We start from the raw sequence: 21,083 nt of genomic DNA, 5'->3' as shown, positions 1-21,083 counted from the left end.
GAGAAATAAGCATTTTGTGCATATGAAACATTTCTGGGATCTTTTAGCTCAGCTCATGAAACATGGGACTAAGACTTTACATGTTGCGTTTATATTTTTGTTCAGTGTCAATGTTACATGAAATGTAAATATGAAATATCAAAACGGAATGGAAACCCATTTGTTAATATGTATTGACAATAATTGACTTAATGGGGAGGCATGGAATAAATACGAATTTATATTTTGTCACACTGGATGTTTGAAAAATGAGTAGGTTATTAATTATTCTTCAGTAGTGGAACACAGTTAATTAGCACTTGAATGTTGTAAATAAATACTGTGTGTAAATACTGGAGTGATGTATGATTGTTGATAAAAACTGTTCATATACCAATTTCTGATACTGTGCACATGTGTATACAAATACATTAAAATCATGTTGTTTTCAACTTTTACTTTCAACCAAAACCGAACGTCGACTGGACGTCGGGCACAGTCGTCTTTTCAACGACATTTTGCTAGGTGGGATAGTTCTCTATTTTATGTGGGGAATACTTTGGAAAAGATTTACAAAATTTAAATCACTTGGAGCTGATATCATGGTGTTAGGGTTTTTTTTTTTACTGTACGCCCCCTACCCCCAAAAAATGTTTTGCTCAGAAAACTTGTGGGGGAATCGAATCAACCGCGGGACGCCAGATAGGGACAGACCTGTTGCTTACGGTCGGGTTAACGACACTATTTGAAGAAAGGTGTCCATGTGCGCGCACGCAATTGCATCTTTTTAGTCGCGCGCTGTCTATCCTAATGTGAGAAAGCAGCACGTGAACACATTTACGAAGAGCAATTTGCTGCAACTGAGGTATGTTGCCTTGTACAATCATTTCCCAGGAATAAAGCTATATTTTATTAGTTAGGTTATGCACCGTGTTGTAGTTTCATCACGTTTACATAGCTACAAACCTGCAATAAAGACGAGTTTTGGAAGCATAATGTCAGTCAACTAGCTACCGTTCGCACAGCTGGCAACATTAGCGTGCTAATAAATTAGATGCAACGGCAATTGTATTAGCTATCAAGTGCGCTGCATTGCATGACAGATAAAGCAATCACGTGCAAGAGTGGCCACACTTATGTAAATGGCTTTGATAAACCACCAGTCACATTGTTTTGTTTTCCCCTCTGCCCTCATTAACAGTAGCACCACCTTCAGCATCTACTTGCAGACATGGTAACAGCAGTGCAGTGTGTGATAGCCAAGTTGCTGGCCCCACTATGGAGAAAGGTAGAGGAGGATGAAGTGGATGGGTTTTATGACGCAGGTAAGTCTACAAATGAGCTCACCAAGCAGCTTCTCAATGCACCTGTCCTGTTTGTCGACAGCAAATGAGTGCTATAAATCCCAGAATGAGAGCGATCCAACACTGCCAGTGGCTACAACCCACCTGTTCTCAAAGGAATTTTAAGTACTTTTCTGCATCAAACCTCTGATTTAGTCAAAACCCTTGACAATTAGTGACAAGAAAAAGTATGTGAACCCTTTGGAAATACCTGGATGTGTGTGTAAATTGGTCATAAAATGTCATCTTCATCTAGGTCACAACAATACACAAACACCGTCTGCTTAAATGAATAACACAAACAATTATATGTTTGTCTTTATTGAACACACCGTGTAAACATTCCCAGTGCAGAGTGGGAAAAGTATGTGAACCCTTGGATTTAATAACTGGTTGACCCTCCTTTGGCAGCAATAACCTCAACCAAATGTTTTCTGTAGTTGCGGATCAGACCTGCACAACGGTCAGGAGGAATTTTGGACCATTCCTCTTTACAAAACGGTTTCAGTTCAGCAATATTCTTGGGATGTCTGGTGTGAACTGCTCTCTTGAGGTCATGCCACAGCATCTCAATCAGGTTGAGGTCAGGACTCTGACTGGGCCACTCCAGAAGGAGTATTTTCTTCTGTTGAAGCCATTCTGTTGTTGATTTACTTCTGTGTTTTTGGTCGTTGTTTCCTTGTCCCATCGCACTCTAGCGGCTCTTGTGGCGGGCCGGGGGCGTGCACGCTGACATGGTTGCCAGGTGTACGGTGTTTCCTCCAACACACTGGTGTGGCTGGCTTCCAGGTTAAGCGGGCATTGTGTCAAGAAGCAGTGCGTCTTGGCTGGTTCGTGTTTTGGAGGACGCATGGCTCTCGACCTTCGCCTCTCCTGAGTCCGTACGGGAGTTGCAGGGATGGGACAAGACTGTAACTACCAATTTGGATACCACGAAATTGGGGAGAAAAGTCTCGTGGGCCGGATTGAAGGGCCGTACTGTGCTCCCAAGGGACCTATACTTTTTCCAACCTACACTGTGAATGTTTAAATTATGTATTCAATATAGAAAAGAAAAATACAATAATTTGTGTGTTATTAGTTTAAGCACACTGTCTATTGTTGTGACTTAGATGAAGATCAGATCAAATTTGATGACCAATTTTTGCAGAAATCCAGGTAATTCCAAAGGGTTCACATACTTTTTCTTACCACTAAGTTTTTCAATGCAATGATCAATTACCAGTCATAATCTTTTGTGTGTCAGCGATGGAGGAAATCCGCAACCTGCGCTGCGGCGTGGTGACCCTACTGTGTCAGGACTACGGCATGATCGACGACGATGTCTACTTCACCACTGGAGAGGTGCTGGGTGGCGTGCCGCTCAGGGTCGGGGATGCAGTCAACGGCCTTGCAGTACGAGACAGTGCTCAAGGAGGGTGGAAAGCACTGAGGGTGAGACACTTTGACCAAGACCTCACTTTAACCCGTATGTTTTTGTTATCTACGAAGATGAGACCTGGCTGGGTCTCACTATTTAAATTGGTTTCTTACTCTGTATCCTGGCCTTTATTACAATTGCCAGGTGAAATGACTAGAGCCAATATGAGATTTTTGGTCCGATTTTAGAGTGGAAATATAATATACAATATCTGCAGATATTTTTATTATAGTTTTAATAATGAAATAAAAACGTCTGTATGGATTGTGCTTAAAACAGCCCTACAAAGATACTCAGAAAGCTGATTTCTTAAATTTGAGGAAAGAACATTAAAGTGAATGGCGTCAAGTACACTCAGGTAGTTAGCTGGCTAGCTAGCCAGCACTCGTCATGGAAACGGGGTTGGCGAAAAGTGAATTTGCACCAGTCCCTGACAAGTGGCAACACATGCATTCAAGCGTCGCTATGAAGCACTACTTTGTAACCTTCTATGTTAGTGTCTCTGAAAACATTTGAATGACAGAGCTTGAGAAATACCCTTGGCAAAGAGCAAATATAACACTCCAGATTTCGCAGGCTTCACTAAAGGGCTGTAACGATAATGTTACCACAGAGGAGAACATTCTGCTTGCTGTACATTTGGGCATAGCATCCATTGTTTGTCACAACAGCCTTACATGACACTTTACGTAACAGTATATGGCTAGTGTGTATTTTTTGCACTTAATTGAGCTGGCAAGCTTCTATCTACTCAGCACTCACCGTAGAAGCAGTAAGTTCACTCTCCTCTCTGACTGGTGTAGTTGCATTGGAGAATAGTGTCGAGTCTTGCTCTAGCACGCCAAGGAAAGATAGGCTTGTAAAGAGTGCCCTCTCCAGGACAAATAATGAGATACAAAACAGGTCAGTCTATGAAGGGGAAGGGAATTTTGGTGTGTTTTCTCTGCATTTTTTCGGTGGATTAAATATATCTGATACAAATACATCTGTAAAAGGCTAATATCAGCCGATTTAATATCGGTCAACCGATAAATAGGTCGGGCTCTAGAAATGACTATAGGTTTCAACAATGTATTTTTTTACAATATGTTATTTTTAATCAAAGACTCAATCATGGACACTTAGTGACAGTTGTGGCTGCTTCGCGTGATGTATTGTTGTCTCTACCTTGCCCTTTGTGCTGTTGTCTGTGCCCAATAATGTTTCTCCCATGTTTTGTGCTGCTGCCATGTTGTTGCTATCATAATATTGTCATTTTGTGTTGCTGCCATGTTGTTGTCATGTTGTGTTGCTGCCATGATGTTGTTGTGTTGCTGCCATGATGTGGTTGTGTTGCTGTCATGTTGTGTTGCTGCCATGATGTTGTTGTGTTGCTGCCATGATGTTGTCATGTTGTGGTCATGTTGTGATGTTGTTGTGTTGCTACCGTGATGTTGTTGTGTTGCTACCATGATGTTGTCATGTTGTGTTGCTGCCATGTTGTTGTGTTGCTGCCATGATGTTGTCATGTTGTGTTGCTGCCATGATGTTGTTGTGTTGCTGCCATGCTATGTTTTTGTCTTAGGTCTCTCTTTATGTGGTGTATCTCTTGTCGTGATGTGTGTTTTTGTCCTACTTTTTAATTTTTTTAATCCCAGCACCCGTCCCCGTAGGAGGCCTTTTGCCTTCTGGTAGGCCGTCATTGTAAATAAGAATTTGTTCTTAACTGACTTGCCTAGTTAAATAGAGGTTACATTTACATTTTTGAAATAAAATTGGAGACACTTTTCAATTCATTGGTTGTGAAGGAATGGAGAAAGGAGCATATTGAAGAGTATTGGGACATATCCCACTTGTTTGTATGATACAACCTTAGAGATACATGCATACTATGTTCTGTGGTTATAACTGTGGCCATTCCGTTCCTCAGGTGGAGAAGAACGCTGATGCCTGGGAGGAAGGAGGGGGAGGAGCCTCCCTGGAGGCAGACAGCAACCAGCTCCGTCCTCTGATTGGCACTGTGACGTCATGTGACCGGGACGGTGGCTTCATCAATCAGACCACTTTTTTTCCACGACAAGCTCTTTGTGATGGTACTGTCAACGATCAAAATAGATTTACTTCTATTTATGTTCTACTATTCTATTTCTATGCTGCCAAGCTGTCCCAGATGCTATACCCGTTTAGCCTTTAATTTCCTATTCTATGCTTCCTTTTTTTCAATTCCTTGCTCCTGTCCATCAGGTTTTGAACCCATGAAAGGGGACTGGGTCCAGGCCCAGTACTTCATTAGTCCCACCCAGTGGAGCAGCCAGGCCCGCTCTGTGTCCCCCTTACGCTACCGCCGCATGGACCAGGTCAGTCCCACCTCTAGAACCCCATTCAGTCATTCCTTGCAAATGGCATTTCAACTTTACCTCACTGAAGACATGGCAACATACAGCACCTACATGTTTCCTGCCCATGGACTTTGATCTGTAGTCCAATTATCACAATCAAGTCCACATTAATGTGATGATATCAACTTTTAGTCTCACCCCCTTCTGATTTGGAAAGGCACACACCTGTCTATATAAGGTCCCACAGTTGACAGTGCATGTCAGAGCAAAAACCAAGCCATGAGGTCGAAGGAATTGTCCGTAGAGCTCTGAGACAGGATTGTGTCGAGGCACAGATCTGGGGAAGGGTACCAAAACATTTCTGCAGCATTGAAGGTCTAGTCTCACCCCCTTCTCTGCACACACACACTCCCCCCACACCCCCACCCTACCCAGGTGCGTGTGTCCAGTGTGTTTGGCAGCAGCGGTGTGGTGGAGGACAGTGTGTTCTTCAGCCTGGACAACCTGCTACTCCCGGCCGGGTACCGTCCCTCCCCTGGGGACATGGTCAGTCTGGTGGTGGTGGAGAGCAGCCAGTCCTTCTACTGCTGGAGGGCTCTGTGCATGGCTACCAGTGAACACAGGTAAATAACCACAAACACTTCTGCTGGAGGGCTCTGTGCATGGCTACCAGCGAACACAGGTAAATAACCACAAACACTTCTGCTGGGGGGCTCTGTGCATGGCTACCAGCGAACACAGGTAAATAACCACAAACACTTCTGCTGAGGGGCTCTGTGCATGGCTACCAGTGAACACAGGTAAATAACCACAAACACTTCTGCTGAGGGGCTCTGTGCATGGCTACCAGCGAACACAGGTAAATAACCACAAACACTTCTGCTGGAGGGCTCTGTGCATGGCTACCAGCGAACACAGGTAAATAACCACAAACACTTCTGCTGGAGGGCTCTGTGCATGGCTACCAGCGAACACAGGTAAATAACCACAAACACTTCTGCTGGGGGGCTCTGTGCATGGCTACCAGCGAACACAGGTAAATAACCACAAACACTTCTGCTGGGGGGTTCTGTGCATGGCTACCAGCGAACACAGGTAAATAACCACAAACACTTCTGCTGGAGGGCTCTGTGCATGGCTACCAGTGAACACAGGTAAATAACCACAAACACTTCTGCTGGAGGGCTCTGTGCATGGCTACCAGCGAACACAGGTAAATAACCACAAACACTTCTGCTGGAGGGCTCTGTGCATGGCTACCAGTGAACACAGGTAAATAACCACAAACACTTCTGCTGGAGGGCTCTGTGCATGGCTACCAGCGAACACAGGTAAATAACCACAAACACTTCTACTGGAGGGCTCTGTGCATGGCTACCAGCGAACACAAGTAGCTACAAAAATAGACCCTGGACAATGATCAGTGAATTAATACATTTTCCACTGCCACCCACACAAGCCCTTGTATCAATGAAATGACCTATGATGGTGTCCCGGCATTATCAGGAATTCCACCATGTATGTTGGGTGAAATCTCAGGAAGAATTTACATGGTATTAAAGGCTGATAATGAATTAGGACTCGGCCCACTAACCTACACCATTACTCTCTGGTCTTTTTCCTCAAACAGTATGACTACTGTCAATAACAGGTCCATCCCAGAGACGGAGATCAATAGTCTCCTGGAGGACAAGGGGGGCCTGGTGGTTGGCGACAAGACACACTTTGGGGTTCTGCTGCTGGGAGAGAGCCGGGAGCTGGTTGTCTGGATACAGTGAGTCAGCCATGGAGTGTCTACTTGTCTTAAATGAGCGAGAACTACACTGTAAATCTGTAAATACCCTGATGAAGGCTTTTGTAGAAAAGCCATATTTTACATTCGGAAGGTACTCGGATCCCTTCCTTTTCCCCCACATTTTGTTACGTTACAGCCTTATTCTAAAATTATTAGAAAAAATTGTTTTACTCATCAGTCTACACACAATACCCAATAATGATAAAGCGAAAACAGGTTTTTAGAAATGTTTGCTAATTTATTCAAACAAAAAAATCAAACGCCTTATTTACATAAGTATTCAGACCCTTTGCTATGAGACGTGTAATTGAGCTCAGGTGCATCCTGTTTCCATTGATCATCCTTGAGATGTTTCTACAACTTGATTGGAGTCCACCTGTAGTAAATTCAATTGATTGGACATGATTTGGAAAGGCACACACCTGTCTATAAGGTCCCTCAGTTGACAGTGCATGTCAGAACAAAAACCAAGCCATGAGGTCGAAGGAATTGTCCGTAGAGCTCCGAGACAGGATTGTGTCCAGGTACAGATCTGGGGAAGGGTACTAAAACATTTCTGCAGCATTGAAGGTCCTTAAGAACACAGTGGCCTCAATCATTCTTAAATGGAAGAAGTTTGGAACCATCAAGACTCTTGAAAACTGAGCAATCGGGGGAGAAAGGCTTTGGTCAGGGAGGTGACCAAGAACCCGATAGTCACTCTGACAGAGCTCCAGAGGTCCTCTGGAGATGGGAGAACCATCCAAAAGGACAACCATCTCTGCAGCACTCCAACAATTATGCCTTTTATGGTAGAGTAGCCAGACGGAAACCACTTAGTAAAAGGCACATGACAGCCCTTTTACAGCCCGGTTGACAAAAGGCACCTAAAGGACTCTGACCATGAGAAACAAGATTCTCTGGTCTGATGAAGTGAAGATTGAACTATTTGGCCTGAATGCCAAGCGTCACGTCCGGAGATAATCTGGCACCATCCCTACGGTGAAGCAGGGTGGTGGCAGCATCATGCTGTGGGGATGTTTTTCAGAGGCAGGGACTCGGAGACTAGTCAGGGTCTAGGGAAAGATGAACGGAGCAAAGTACAGAGAGATCCTTGATGAAAACCTGCTCAGGACCTCAGACTGGGTTGAAGGTTCACCTTCCAACAGGACAACGACCCTAAGCACATAGCCAAGACAACGCAGAAGTGGCTTTGGGACAAGTCTCAATGTCCTTGAGTGGCCCAGCCAGAGCCCAGACTTGAACCCAATCTAACATGTCTGGAGAGACCTGAAAACAGCTGTGCAGTGACGCTCCCCATCCAACCTGACAGAGCTTGAGAGGATCTGCAGAGAAGAATGGGAGAAACTCCCCAAATACAGGTGTGCCAAGCTTGTAGCATCATAAATGTGCAAACATTTCTAAACCTGTTTTTGCTTTGTCATTATCAGGTATTGTGTGTAGATTGAGGCTTTGGTAAACCACGGGGTGTTGGGTTTGAGCACACAGAGATGGACACATGCAAGGAGGTTCTAGTCAGAAAACCTTTACTGGGCAACCTAGAATAAACGTAACAACAAAATAACTTTGGGTTGACTCGGTCCTTCTGAGCCGCCTCCTCGCATTCGGTTCCGTTCCCCGGGAGCTTCGTTCCCTCCTGTAGGCTCATTCCCTGCCTCCCTTATTCTCTCCCGTGGTGTGCCACGGCGCTCAATTTGTGGTCTTTACAGCTGGTTGGCACTCCCACTAATTCTGTGGTACTCATTGCGCTGTGATTTTCCATTCATAATACATAACACTGATACAATTTCAATTCAATGTGTTTTAATGCAGGCCTGAATCACTTCATTGAATATATCTATTGCTCCCTGGACGGCAGATAGATGGCAGCATAGCGTAGCTGTTGAACAGAAAGGCCGAAATAGAACGTTTGCCTGAATAGAACGCAATTGCTCAGTTACAGCGACCGACACATCATTTTGCAGTCTGGCTGACATGGATCGATTTTTTTATTTTTGTTTTATTTATTTTATTATTTTTTTATTTTTTAAGAAACATAAATCTATTGACAATGAAAATGAGGGGGAAGAGCTTGAGAACATGACAGCTATGAACGAACACCGGAGAATCAGGAAGACGGAGGTGGGGAAATGCAGCTAGCAAATGAGGTTCTGGTGGGTAAGAGAAGGATGCGGTCGATTCAAGAAGAACAGAGAAATGGACAGACAAGTGTTTTTTTGTACTGCATGATGGGACTAGCTCACTTTGTCTTATTTGCCAGAAGACAGTCAATTGTTTTAAACAAGCAAATTTAGAGCAACGTTTCCAGTCACACCATGCCCACTTTGACAAAACATATCTACCACAAAGCAACGTCAGCAACAACAAAATAGCGCAACTCAAAAGGACAGCTCAATGGACAACAACAAATGGACAGATGTAGCACTGTTGCAGAGAAAACGACAGAGGCAACATATGAGATTGCTTGTCTACTCGCAAGAAACAAGAAGGCCTTCAGACTCGATTGTCAAATAAATGTATTTTTGGCCTCAGCCAAAATATTGTATGCTGATTTCACAAACAAGGAAGCTATTTTAAAGCAAAATAAGGGACTGCGACTCTGACTCGACCATAACAAGATGCATAGAGGACATCAGCGAGAACATCGCTAAGTTATTACTGACAGATCCGTGGCCCCGTGTTTTAGTATTGCGCTTGACGAAGCACTGATGTAAGTGTCATTGCCCAGTTTGTGTGGGTCCGCTTCCCTCAAAACGCGTCGTTCAGAGAGGAACTTATGTTTACTGGCCCTTCAGGGACAGACACGAGGAGAGGATATTCTGAAAGCCCTTGTTACATTTTTTTTGCTGATTTGAATAATATTGACTAGTCAAACCTGGCAACTGTGTGCACTGACGGTGCCCCAAACATACGAGGGAAGGAGAAGGGACTCATAGGCCTGATGAGAAAGAGAGAGGATATTCCCACATTTGTTACATTTCATTGTATCATTCATCAGGAAGCACTTGTGGCTAAACTCAGACTGTGACTTACAGAATGTGATGCAGGAAGTCGTGCTTGTGGTGAACATTTTTTTATTGCGAGGGCACTGAATCACCGGCAATTCCAACAGTTACTGGAGGAATACCAGACAGAATACGGCAACTTGATATTTCAAAATGAGGTGAGATGGCTGTCTCGTGGCAGAGTTTTTGAAAGATTTCTTTCTCTCCTACCTCAAATTTGTGAATTTGTTGCAAGCAAGGGGAGAGAGGAGCCAGAGCTGGGTGATCTACAGTGGATATTAAAGCTGGCTATTTGTTTTAACTGACGTCACCTGCCACCTGAACACGGTGAATCTCCAGCTCCAAAGGAAAGCTAAAACTCTGGGCAAAATGCTGCGTGTGGTCCCAGTATTTCAAAATAAAATCACCACACTGTTCATACCTGACAGACAGTTTGTTCATTTCCCAAACCTCAGATCCAACCCAAACATACAGCAACATTTTGGCTCTCCCCAGCAGAGGGAGCCAACGTCGCGGCACATACCTCCCCTCTCTCACAAACCCCCGTGTTAGACCTCCCGGGATACCGCGAGGGGGAAAATACTATTTAATCCATTTTAGAATAAGCCTGTAATGTAACAAAATGTATAAGAAGTAAAGGGGTCTGAATACTTTCCAAATGCACTGTAATAACATTTTTAGCAGCATTGTCCTACCAAGACTCTCTGAATATCATTTTGTGAGACTTATTTAACTATTTATTTCATCGGGTGAGCCCTGAATTACATAGATCACAGAAAGAAACACATGAAAATGCAAGCAGGAAGAAAACATGGTTGTATAAAAACAAACACATTCATCATTAAGGTCCTCGATGAGCTTTCTGAATCGACCTGGAGGCACCAGAACATTTAACATTTTGAAGATTTTACCCCAAGAACAGTGCAGAAAAAGCTGAACGCTGATTTACCTAACTCTGTAGAGACTGAATGAATTTCTAGAGTTGGCCATCCCTGAGACTGGGTGTGGTAACTAGTATGTAAAGGTTAGTAATGATGTTCGATACAGTGGGACTTTTTTCTAAAAGGGCTTTGTAAATGCAACCATAGCAATGTATGAACCTACATGACATCAAAGAGGGCCAACCATGAAGGGATGAGTACTAAACCTAATGACCCTGCTGTTTTAATCAGCTTCTTGATATGCCACACATCTTAGCAAAGGAGAAATGCTCACTAACAGGGAGGTAAACAAATTTGTGCACACAATTTGAGAGAAAAAGCATTTTGTGCTTATGGAACATTTCTGAAATATTTTTTTTCAGCTCATGAAACTTTGTACCAACACTTTACATGATGAGTTTATAGTTTTGTTCAGTATAGATACGCTTTTGGCATGAGTACATCCAGTGGAGGAAAAAGTGCCCAAAGATACCTTAATAGAAAATGACTCAACTGAAAATCACCCAGTAAAATACTACTTGAGTAAAAGTCTAAAAGTATTTTGTTTTAAATATACTTAAGTATCAAAAGTAAATGTAATTTGTAAAATATGCCTAAGTATCAAAAGTAAAAGTATAGGCCTTCCCGAGTGGCGCAGCGGTCTAAGGCACTGCTTTTTGTGGAACATTTCTGGGATCTTTTATTTCTGCCCAACACTTTACATGTGTTTTATATTTTTGTTCAGTATAGATGCCCAGATATTTGTAAGCAGGGACACGATCAGCATGGGCACCATTTTTAAAGGACATGTGCTTAAATCATCAGTTATTTGTATGCACTCTAGAGAACAACATGTACTTAGTTTTACCTGCATTCAATACTAATTTCAGGTCAAGAACGTTTTTCTGTAAAACAATGAAGGCAGACTGTGGTTCAGATAGAGCCTGTTCAACCGTGGTGGCAATACCATACACAACAGTTATCTGTATACAAGTGGTTACAATTTGTTTTACAGACAAGTCAATATTGCTAATGTAAACAGGGTAAAGTACAGGACTAGGGTTAGGCAATAGGGCCTAAAAATCATCTCGATTATTTTTTTTTTCAAACTTGTGGGCAATTCAGGATATATCTCTCAATTAAAAAATAAAATAATGATTGTTCTCTAAGCGGCGTTGTACAATTTTAAAGGTCAAATACACTGCATATCAAATGAATTCAGGACTTGTGAAGTTATACCCAGGCTAAATATAAGCCTTCCACAACCACAAGACCCACTAATCACTTTATTTTATCAAAATAGTTTAACATTTGTAGCAAAAAAATATGCATCTAGAACCATGGATAATGCACATTCACTAATAATGACTAAATTATTGTAGCAGACATTAGCTATTGAAAATGTAATTGCTTGTCAGAGAAATCTCTCAACTTTGTTGGCGTGTGAGGCAGGGGGAGGGGCTTGGTGTGTGTGTGTGTGTGTGTGTAAACCATAGAGGAAAAGGCGAAGCGCAAGGTTTCACTCACGCTAAAATCTGTCCAAAATAAGCCCAATGTCTTTCAATGGGCTTATTATGGACCTAAGCTTGTCGCCTGCCTTTGACGACTCCCATTGTTAGGGCGGAGGCGTGCATCTCGTCATTATATATAGATCTCTGGGGTAAATGGGGAGGTGCACACAGCACAAAAGGAGCGAAGGAGACGACCAAAAATACAAGACGAGAACAAGCGGACATAAACGCTCATAAAATCGATACAGGCATTTGGAATATTGCGCAAAAACATATACATTTGAATTAATCCGATCATCCAGCCCTATGCAGGACACCTTTCGTTATATCCAGAAAACCTGACTTAACACCATCAAAGAATACACATTTGAGTTCTATCTGTGAAGTAAACTAGTTACAACAGGATGGGCAACTTTGATGGGGGTGGGAGCCCCCCAAAAAATCAACTCATCATGGGTCTGTGTACTCACATCCATACCCACTGTCAGAGCTGACCCTAGCTTTTTGGGTGCTTTAAGCAAAAATGTTGTCCCCTCCACACCCACCTTGCAAGCAAAACAGTTTAGCAGCCCCCCTTTTGACAGCAGAGAGAAATTGGAAGTTTTAGAGTAAATTTCCCGAATTGTGCACATTTTGCCATGGGGGTAGAGAAAATGTTGCAGTTTTTTTTATAGCAAGTATGCTGCAATTCTACACATTTTACGATGGGGCGGAGAGAAACGTTTGCCGTTTTTAATATTTTATCTGAGTGAGAGTAACTAACAAAATCAATGCCCCCCCCGGTCGTTAATTTGACCGTGATTACTATACGTTTAGATAGCTGGCCGCTGAACTAATTTACCAATCTAAAAATGTTAGCTGACATGGGCTAAATGAGTTACTGTCAGTGACTGACAGAACAAGAGAAACTACTGATGCACAACCAAATTTCGAAGTTGCACCTTGTGCAAATTTTCCATCCTTGAGGTGCAGATACCTGCAGCCTGTTCTAGGCCAATTGAGGAAAGCCTCTGAATTAGCAGTGAGTGATCAACAGTATCGAAGGCCTTTGACAGGTCAATGAAGAGGACAGCACAATGTTGCCTTTTATCCATTAAGTTAACCACTTTTATAACTAGGGATGCAGTGCAATGACCTGGTCTAAAACCTAACTGATGAACATTTAGCAATGATCTGAGAATTAATCATTTTAGCTAGTTAAGGAAGTTTTGAAATAAGGCGATTTTTAGCTATGTAGGTCACAAAGGTCACCAGCTTTGAAGGGGGGGGTACATGAGCCGCCTTCCAAACCTTGGGGAAAGCACCAGACAGTGGAGGCTGCTGACGGGAGGACGACTGTTAATAATGGCTGGAACGGAGCGAATGGCATAAAACGTATTGAAACGATGTGTTTGATCTTGTTGATACTTTTCCTCCTGTGGTACCAGATGTACAGTGCCTTCGGAAAGTATTCATACCCCTTCACTTTTTCAACATTTTGTACGTTACAGCCTTATTCTAAAATTGATCAAATATATATACGTTTTTCTCAGCAATCTACACACAATACCACATAATGCCAAAGTGAAACGGGTTTTTAGACATTTTTGCTAATTTATTAAAAATTAAATACCTTAAGTATTCAGAGGCCACTGTGTTGAAGTTGTAGAAACATCAAGGATGATCAAAGGAAACAGGATGTACCTGAGCTCATGTTTGCAAACATGTCTTAACCTGTTTTCGATTTGTCATGTGATATTGTATGTAGATTAGGGATTTTTTTTAAATTTAATCAATTTTAGAATAAGGCTGTAACGTAACAAAATGTGGAAAAAGGGAAGGCGTCTGGATACTTTCCGAATGCACTGTATTCTCTTTTCTCTTGACAGGAACCAAGGCTCTGAGACCCATAGACTGAAGTGCTGTGAGTTTGCTGGCTGGGACTCAGAGGAGCAGTTCAACCTAGGGACTGTGGCAGACCCACCGGGACAGAGAAAGGGGGTTGTACAGCTTCCTGCTCTAACACAGATCCTCTATCGGGGTATTCAGGGCCTATCCAGCAAGCGCACTCCCATGGTGGGTCCTGCTCTCTACCCACAGTCCGGGTCTGCTGGGCCTACTGCACTGCTCAATGGTGATGGGAAGGAGATGAGTGAGATAGATGGAGATGTGGTTGAAGAAAATGGTGAGGCACATCAGGACACTGTTCACAAGCCTGCCATACGGACAGATGAGCGAGACGTGGAGATCGCACCAGGGGAGAAGGTATCTGTGAAAGTGGGCTGCCGAGCCAAGTAAGTCATGCTTAGCTAGCTGCTACACAAGTCTGGTATAGTTGTCTATTTCTGGTGGTGTCACTTATCTGACTGAATCAATTTTCTTCTGAAAATTCATGTTTTTAAAACAATGATGTATGTATCCCTCCATCTTACCCTAGGAACTTGGGGCGTTGTGCGGAGCTGCTGCTCCTGCACTTCCCCTCTTTCACCATCGGGAGGCGTCTGGAGGTCACAGTCGGCAGTAAAGAGGAGAGTCTTCTCCAGCCCTTTGCTCCCTACTGCCCGGCAGCCCCACTTCCCCTTCCTCAGGCTGCCCAGGTGGTCACTGTGATGGCTGCCCATCCACCTCAACGGTAGACTACACCCTGATAGTGTCTCGGTGCTCTATTATGTAGTGAAGTATGTTCGGCCTACCTGCAAACCACATTTCCCTATAGAATAAGATTATCTTGACTAGTTGGTGATACTGTCCACCAACGTTCTCTCTATAATCAAATGTCCCCCCCCCCCTAACCTAGTTACTCTACCCATGTTGGACATGTTGAATGATGACAGTTTGGTCCACATTGTTGAATTACACCCCTCCTGTGTAGTTAGAATTACACCCCTCCTGTGTAGTTAGTTGCTAGCCTAGGACTTTCTATTCTTATTTTTTTATTTCACAGGCTGACTAAGCGCCACCTGCCTAACTTCCTGAGTAACTACCCAGTGCCCCAGGCTCTACGGGACTGTATGGAGGCCGACCGTGACGTTTTGGTGGCCCAGCCATGTCTAGGAGAGGTAAGGGAACCGCAAGTTAACTCAGAAGGAAGTCTTCTATCGTCAATTAAATGCTTTGTTCCCGCCGGCCTACAGGAATTTGGCTCCAATTTGGTTTTGATTGAAAAGTCGCTCAGGATTTTGATATGGGGGGGCCTTTGCGCCTCCCACTGTAAAATAATGGATTAGTTAATCTCCCTCTATTTCTGACAGACTCTGTCGGCGGCCAACATGCGTCTCCGTTTCTCGTCCCTGCTGTGGCTGGAGGAGCTACAAGCTGAGAGCGAGCTCAGGGAGTTCAACATCAGTGGAGCCCTCCTCAGGAGAGGTGCCATCTATCTGCACCTAGAGGTGCTTGGCCTGGCTGAGGGCAGGCCCAGTCTCTTCATAGGTATCTGTTGAGTCTTCATTTGGCCTTGTAGTAGTAGTAGTAGTAGTAGTAATAATAATAATAATAATAATAATAATAATAATAATAATAATAATAATAATATGACGTTTGATTGTCTCACACCAGATGGGTACAATGAAATGTGTTGTTTCACAGAGTCAGCCATACTTGAATTGAGATGTTTGATATATTGTTTTGTCTGCTCTACAGGTGACAGAGTGGCGCTGAAGAAGCCAATCAGTGGAGGCGTGGTGATGGAGTACATAGGTTACGTCACAGAGGTACTCAGAGGTTTTGATCTTCTTTAGCGTTTTGCTTGCAGCTCTGATAATTCTCCTTGTGCTTTGTTCACATTGACCTGAACACTGTTTGTGGACCATATCCACAGATCAGTGACGAGGATGTGAGTCTGAGGGTGAACACTGAGTTTCAGCATGGCTACCTGGGAGAGCCTCTAGATGTTGAGTTCACCTTAAACAGGTACCTGCCTTGTCCTGGTTCTGGGAAGGATCCTTTCTGTCTCACTACCTAAGTGTTGATCTCTGTTCCTTTAGCATAGATAATGTGTGTCAGGTTGACAGTATACAGGTTGACAGTATATGGATTATGTATGATGATGTTTGTGTTGACAGTATATTGATTATGTATAATGTTTGTGTTGATAGTATATGGATTGTGTTTGTGTTGACAGTATATGGATTGTGTTTGTGTTGACAGTATATGGATTGTGTTTGTGTTGACAGTATATGGATTGTGTTTGTGTTTATAGCATATGGATGATGTATGATGATGTTTGTGTTGACAGGTTGTCCATGAGGCGATGCCACTTAGCACTGGACCAGAACAAGCACTTTGAAGAGAATGGTGATCTTGGCTTTTTTCTCTCAATCCCATTTCCAAAATGTGTTGTATTTAGTCAACTATTTATTCTTCTCTTCTCTCTACCTATCCCCAACCCCTGGTAAGTTTATTTCCTGTCTGATCCACCACTGATTGCATCCTCTCCTTTCTTCCCAGTGTTCTTCCCTAAAGCTGTGATGCTTCAGGCCTCTCTATGGACGGGAGAGTGGGGTCCAGAGGAGGTGAAAGAGGGCACCCTCACAACCGATGGGGTGAAGCTGTCAGGTGTCTCTGTTGACATGGTCTCAAGGGCCACACAAACCAAACCAGGTGATATAAGCATTGGGACTCCTTCATTCTGACAGCACAGAGATTCTCTGTATACTAGAGCTGCTGAAGTGTCATAAACCTGAAGGGCATTAGAACTCGTGTCCTAACTAGGACAGTTCAGTACATTTGTGAGACAGAATGAATGATCAGTGATGGAGAGGGGAATGAGGTATCGAGCCTCTTTAATTCTCTCAGATTCCAGGCTGCCATCTAAACCCATCCCTAACCCAGGCCAGTTATTCAACCAGCAGCTGAACCCGTCTCAGAGGGAGGCAGTGAAGCGTATCCTGGCAGGGGAGTGTCGGCCCACTCCGTACATCCTGTTTGGACCCCCAGGCACAGGAAAGACTATCACCCTCATAGAGTCCATACTACAGGTAGACACCCCTCAACCTGGGAGGTATCCTAGGGGTTAAGAGCGTTGGGCCAGTAACCAAAAGTTCGCTGGTTTGAATCCCCGAGCCGACTAAGTGTAAAGGGTACGTCCCCAATGGATATCAAATGTTACTTGTCACATGCATCATAAACAACAGGTGTAGACAAACGGTGAAAGGCTTACTTACGGACCCTTCCCAACAATGCAGAGAGAAAAATAAACAACCAAACCCCGGGTTCAAATAGGATTGGTTTTCTTTCAAATGTTTTGACTGTTTGGGTCAGGCTGCCTGATGAGCAGGGTTTGCACATGTAGTATGTTCCATCGATTCCATTGCACCTGGCAAGCTCTATCAAGTTTCTTGTATTTGGTTATTTACCACATTTTCCCTCCATTTTAGTTCCCTGAATAAATAATAGTGGCCTCCTCCCATAGGTGTATCACCGCCTGCCCAGTAGTCGTGTGCTGGTGTGCACTCCCTCCAACAGTGCTGCAGACCTCGTCTGTATCCGTCTCCATGAAAGTGGATACCTGAACTCTGCCAGCCTGGCCCGCGTCAACGCCTCCTGTCGCCAGGAAGAGGTACTGCACCCACTGCTGCCGCAGGAATTTCATCAGTGCTATTTTTTCCCGACCAGTTCGTGCCTCTGTCTGTATCGCATTTCCCTCTGTATCTCTGTAGGCCATCCCGGAGGTTCTAAGGCAGTACTCTCAGGCTGGGGAGGACATCCGACACGCCTCCTTTCACAGGATTGTGGTCAGCACCTGTTCCAGCGCCGGCATGTTCTACCAGATTGGACTGCGGTGAGGGAGGGTAATAGGGTTCAGTGTTAACCTCCCTCACCAGAGGAAACTTAACTGTAGTAAACCTGATCTAACTAAGGTCATTGTCTCTTTGCTGCGTTTCCTCAGTGTGGGTCATTTCTCCCATGTGTTTCTGGATGAGGCTGGCCAAGCCACGGAGCCAGAGGCACTGATACCTCTGGGGCTTCTGTCAGAGAGAGACGGACAGGTTAGATTCAACACGAGTACATCTACAACCACAGTACAACCCTTACTACAGTGGCGCAACTGTGAAGAAAGCAACCCATTGCCCGTAACTGACAGAAGTCATAATTGGCACTGCGTTCTGTAGCCTCCTGATCAGGAAGTGAGTCGTATTTTCTGTTGCTCTCGCCATCCTTTAGATAGTTCTGGCCGGAGACCCCCGGCAGCTGGGTCCAATTGTGAAGTCCAAGCTTGCGCAGGCGTTTGGCCTGGGGGTGTCCCTGCTGGAGAGACTGATGGCCAACCCTCTGTACTCCAGAGAGAATGGCGGATACAACCCAGTGCTGGTGCGTAGACGCACGCACACTCCCTGTCAGTGCCATGATCACTAACATCCTGCATAGTGAATCCACCAACTATGAATATAAATTCTGCATATTTTTCTACAGAATGTTTTGCCCTTGCATTGTAATATAATGTATGCCATTTAGCAGACTTGTTTTATAACCTGCAGTCATGTGTGCAAACATTTTACTCATTGATATCCCCAGCGGAAATCAAGCCCACAACCCTTGTTGTGGGCACCAAGCTCTACCTACTGATCCACACAGGACTGCGTGGTAAATGGATGCTACCACAGTTGACCTATTCTCCTGGTGGCCTTTCGTCTTCCTCTTCCAGGTGACCAAGCTAGTGTACAACTACCGTTCCCACGAGGCCCTCCTGGCCCTGCCCTCTAGACTGTTCTACAACGGGGAGCTGTGTGTCAGGGCCCAGAGGTCCGTAGTGGACTCCCTCTGTCACTGGAGCCGTCTGCCAACCAAGGGATTCCCCCTCATCTTCCACGGAGTCAGGGTAAGGACCCCGTCTCTTGCTCCCTGTTCTCTTCAATCAATCTAAAGTATTTTTAAAGCCCTTTTTACATCAGCTGTTGTAAAAGTGTGGGGGGGGACAGCAGGTCAGGGACAAGGTAGCACGACCTGGGTCCCATAGTCGCAGGCAGAACTTGCCCAAAATGACCTCAAGACATGGCCTCTTTCTCAATAGTCTCGTCTTTACATACTCGTACCCTCCTGCCCTCTTCCAGCCTCTTTCCTCTCCTTGTTTACCATAGACATTTTGACAAATATGGGTTTTCCTCTTTGGTTGGAACAGAACCTAGAAGTCGAACACCACTAATGCCAGTCATCATTCCCCCTCTCAGGGCACAGAGATGAGGGAGGGCAACAACCCGTCGTGGTTCAACCCTGGAGAGGCGGTACAGGTGATGCTGTACTGTTGCCAGCTGGCCAAGAAGCTCTACAATCCTGTAGCTGCTAGTGACATTGGCATCATCGCCCCCTACAGGAAACAGGTTAGTAGTGCACATTTCGGCCATCAACGGTCGGTCCTATTCTGTTTTGTCAATCTGCTCGTTTTGCTGATAGAGTTATAAGCCTCTAGAAGGCGATATCTACTATTTTAAAAGGCCTCATAAAAAGTGACTCATTCTGTCACAGTAGTACAGTTTTCCCTTAACTCTGAACACCGGTCTGAACCCCTGAACCATGAACCTCCTCTCCAGTCGGAGAAGATCCGTGTGCTGCTCCACCGGGTGGGCCTGTCTGACATCAAGGTGGGCTCTGTGGAGGAGTTCCAGGGACAGGAATTTCTGGTTATCATCTTGTCCACGGTAACGTTCCAATCCTTCCTCTGTCCTACTCATTATTGAACTCTTGACTAATTTCTCCCTTTACAGGGTCTCGGTTCCATTCCTTTTCAACTAAGGGAATCAATTCTGAAATTAAAAATATTAAATAATGTGTCACTTTTGTATGAGCTGAATATCACTTTGCTGAATTGAAATTGTAATTAACCCCTACCCTAAAACATCTAAATAAATTACCTCTTGTTGTTCCAGGTGAGGGCAAATGAGTCGGTGCAGGGCAACGACCTGCAAAGCATACTAGGATTCCTGTCCAACCCTAAGCGCTTCAACGTGGCCATCACGCGGCCCAAAGCCCTGCTCATCGTCGTGGGCAACCCGCACATCCTCGTCAAGGACCCATGCTTCAACGCTTTCCTCCAGTACTGTTTTGAGAACGGGGCCTACCTGGGCTGTGACCCCCCAACCTGTCTCAGGACAGCACACCGGTGTGTTTAGAGTGTATTATGCACCACACACACACCATTTTAATTTGAGTAAAAGCAAGACGCTTCACGATGTGGCTTTAATTTGTCGGTAATAATACACATTCATCTCTTTCTCCTCAGAGCTGCCAGTGAGAAAGAGGAGTGAGAGTTCACCGCCCTCACCGCTGTCCAACACTCCACTACTACCTGTACTATTATGTTCAAATAGAAGTTTCTTCTTTCATTCTTTACATTACGATGACTTGGTTCTCTGCATTTGTTATTCTACACAGTCGGCTACATATGTCTTAATCGGTGAGAAATGGAGAAATGGTTTGTAAAAGATGTATTAAGAGAATGCACTCCATTTCTTAACTGCTGTATGTTGCTGTTATCATGCCGTCCACTGGGTGGCAGTAATAAATATGACAAACCTTTGGTGTTTTTTCTTACTGGGTTATTGTACTTTGACACCAGTGTCAATGATGCATTATACAGGTATAAGGACTGGTACCAGGGACTACCTGTGAGAAACCTAGAATGAAGTAGAGAGAGACTGGGACTGTTACCATGGCACCTGAATCCCACATCAAAGAGCTCATGTAGAAGGGGGGTTTTGAGTTAGGCTCGTTGGCAACTCATTCAAGTTCTATTGAGTGATTGAGGCCCCCCCACCCCCTTCTCTCTCCATCTCCCACTGGGCTCCATCAGGGCTGACTGTCACTGGAGATTCTGACTG

General features: G+C 44.3%; 1 protein-coding gene across 1 annotated transcript; it reads left to right on the top strand.

The window, feature by feature from the left end:
- The first annotated feature begins 687 nt into the window (after nucleotides 1-687).
- Nucleotides 688-20,783, top strand: mov10l1 (Mov10 like RNA helicase 1). The gene is made up of 25 exons (XM_029758007.1): nucleotides 688-844; nucleotides 1,181-1,304; nucleotides 2,569-2,756; nucleotides 4,652-4,814; nucleotides 4,966-5,078; nucleotides 5,496-5,683; nucleotides 6,691-6,834; nucleotides 14,160-14,564; nucleotides 14,708-14,902; nucleotides 15,215-15,329; nucleotides 15,522-15,699; nucleotides 15,910-15,980; nucleotides 16,088-16,179; nucleotides 16,505-16,563; nucleotides 16,717-16,869; nucleotides 17,065-17,246; nucleotides 17,681-17,827; nucleotides 17,928-18,049; nucleotides 18,158-18,257; nucleotides 18,433-18,579; nucleotides 18,914-19,087; nucleotides 19,437-19,586; nucleotides 19,797-19,904; nucleotides 20,133-20,365; nucleotides 20,486-20,783. Exons 2-25 carry the CDS (start codon nucleotides 1,211-1,213, stop codon nucleotides 20,508-20,510), a joined length of 3,546 nt encoding a protein of 1,181 aa, XP_029613867.1. The 5' UTR covers nucleotides 688-844; nucleotides 1,181-1,210; the 3' UTR covers nucleotides 20,511-20,783.
- Nucleotides 20,784-21,083: the final 300 nt, after the last annotated feature.

The sequence above is a fragment of the Salmo trutta genome, chromosome 7, assembly GCF_901001165.1.
Source record: "Salmo trutta chromosome 7, fSalTru1.1, whole genome shotgun sequence".
NCBI classification, from domain to species: domain Eukaryota; kingdom Metazoa; phylum Chordata; class Actinopteri; order Salmoniformes; family Salmonidae; genus Salmo; species Salmo trutta.
This window is presented reverse-complemented; position numbering and strand designations above follow the sequence as displayed.

Excerpts from the sequence above, each read along its gene's own strand:
- mov10l1 (XM_029758007.1), top strand. The coding sequence starts at position 1,211 with ATGGTAACAGCAGTGCAGTGTGTGATAGCCAAGTTGCTGGCCCCACTA. Across the intron at positions 14,565-14,707 it reads AAAGTGGGCTGCCGAGCCAA|GAACTTGGGGCGTTGTGCGG; the intron begins GTAAGTCATGCT and ends ATCTTACCCTAG. Across the intron at positions 16,870-17,064 it reads GGCCACACAAACCAAACCAG|ATTCCAGGCTGCCATCTAAA; the intron begins GTGATATAAGCA and ends TAATTCTCTCAG.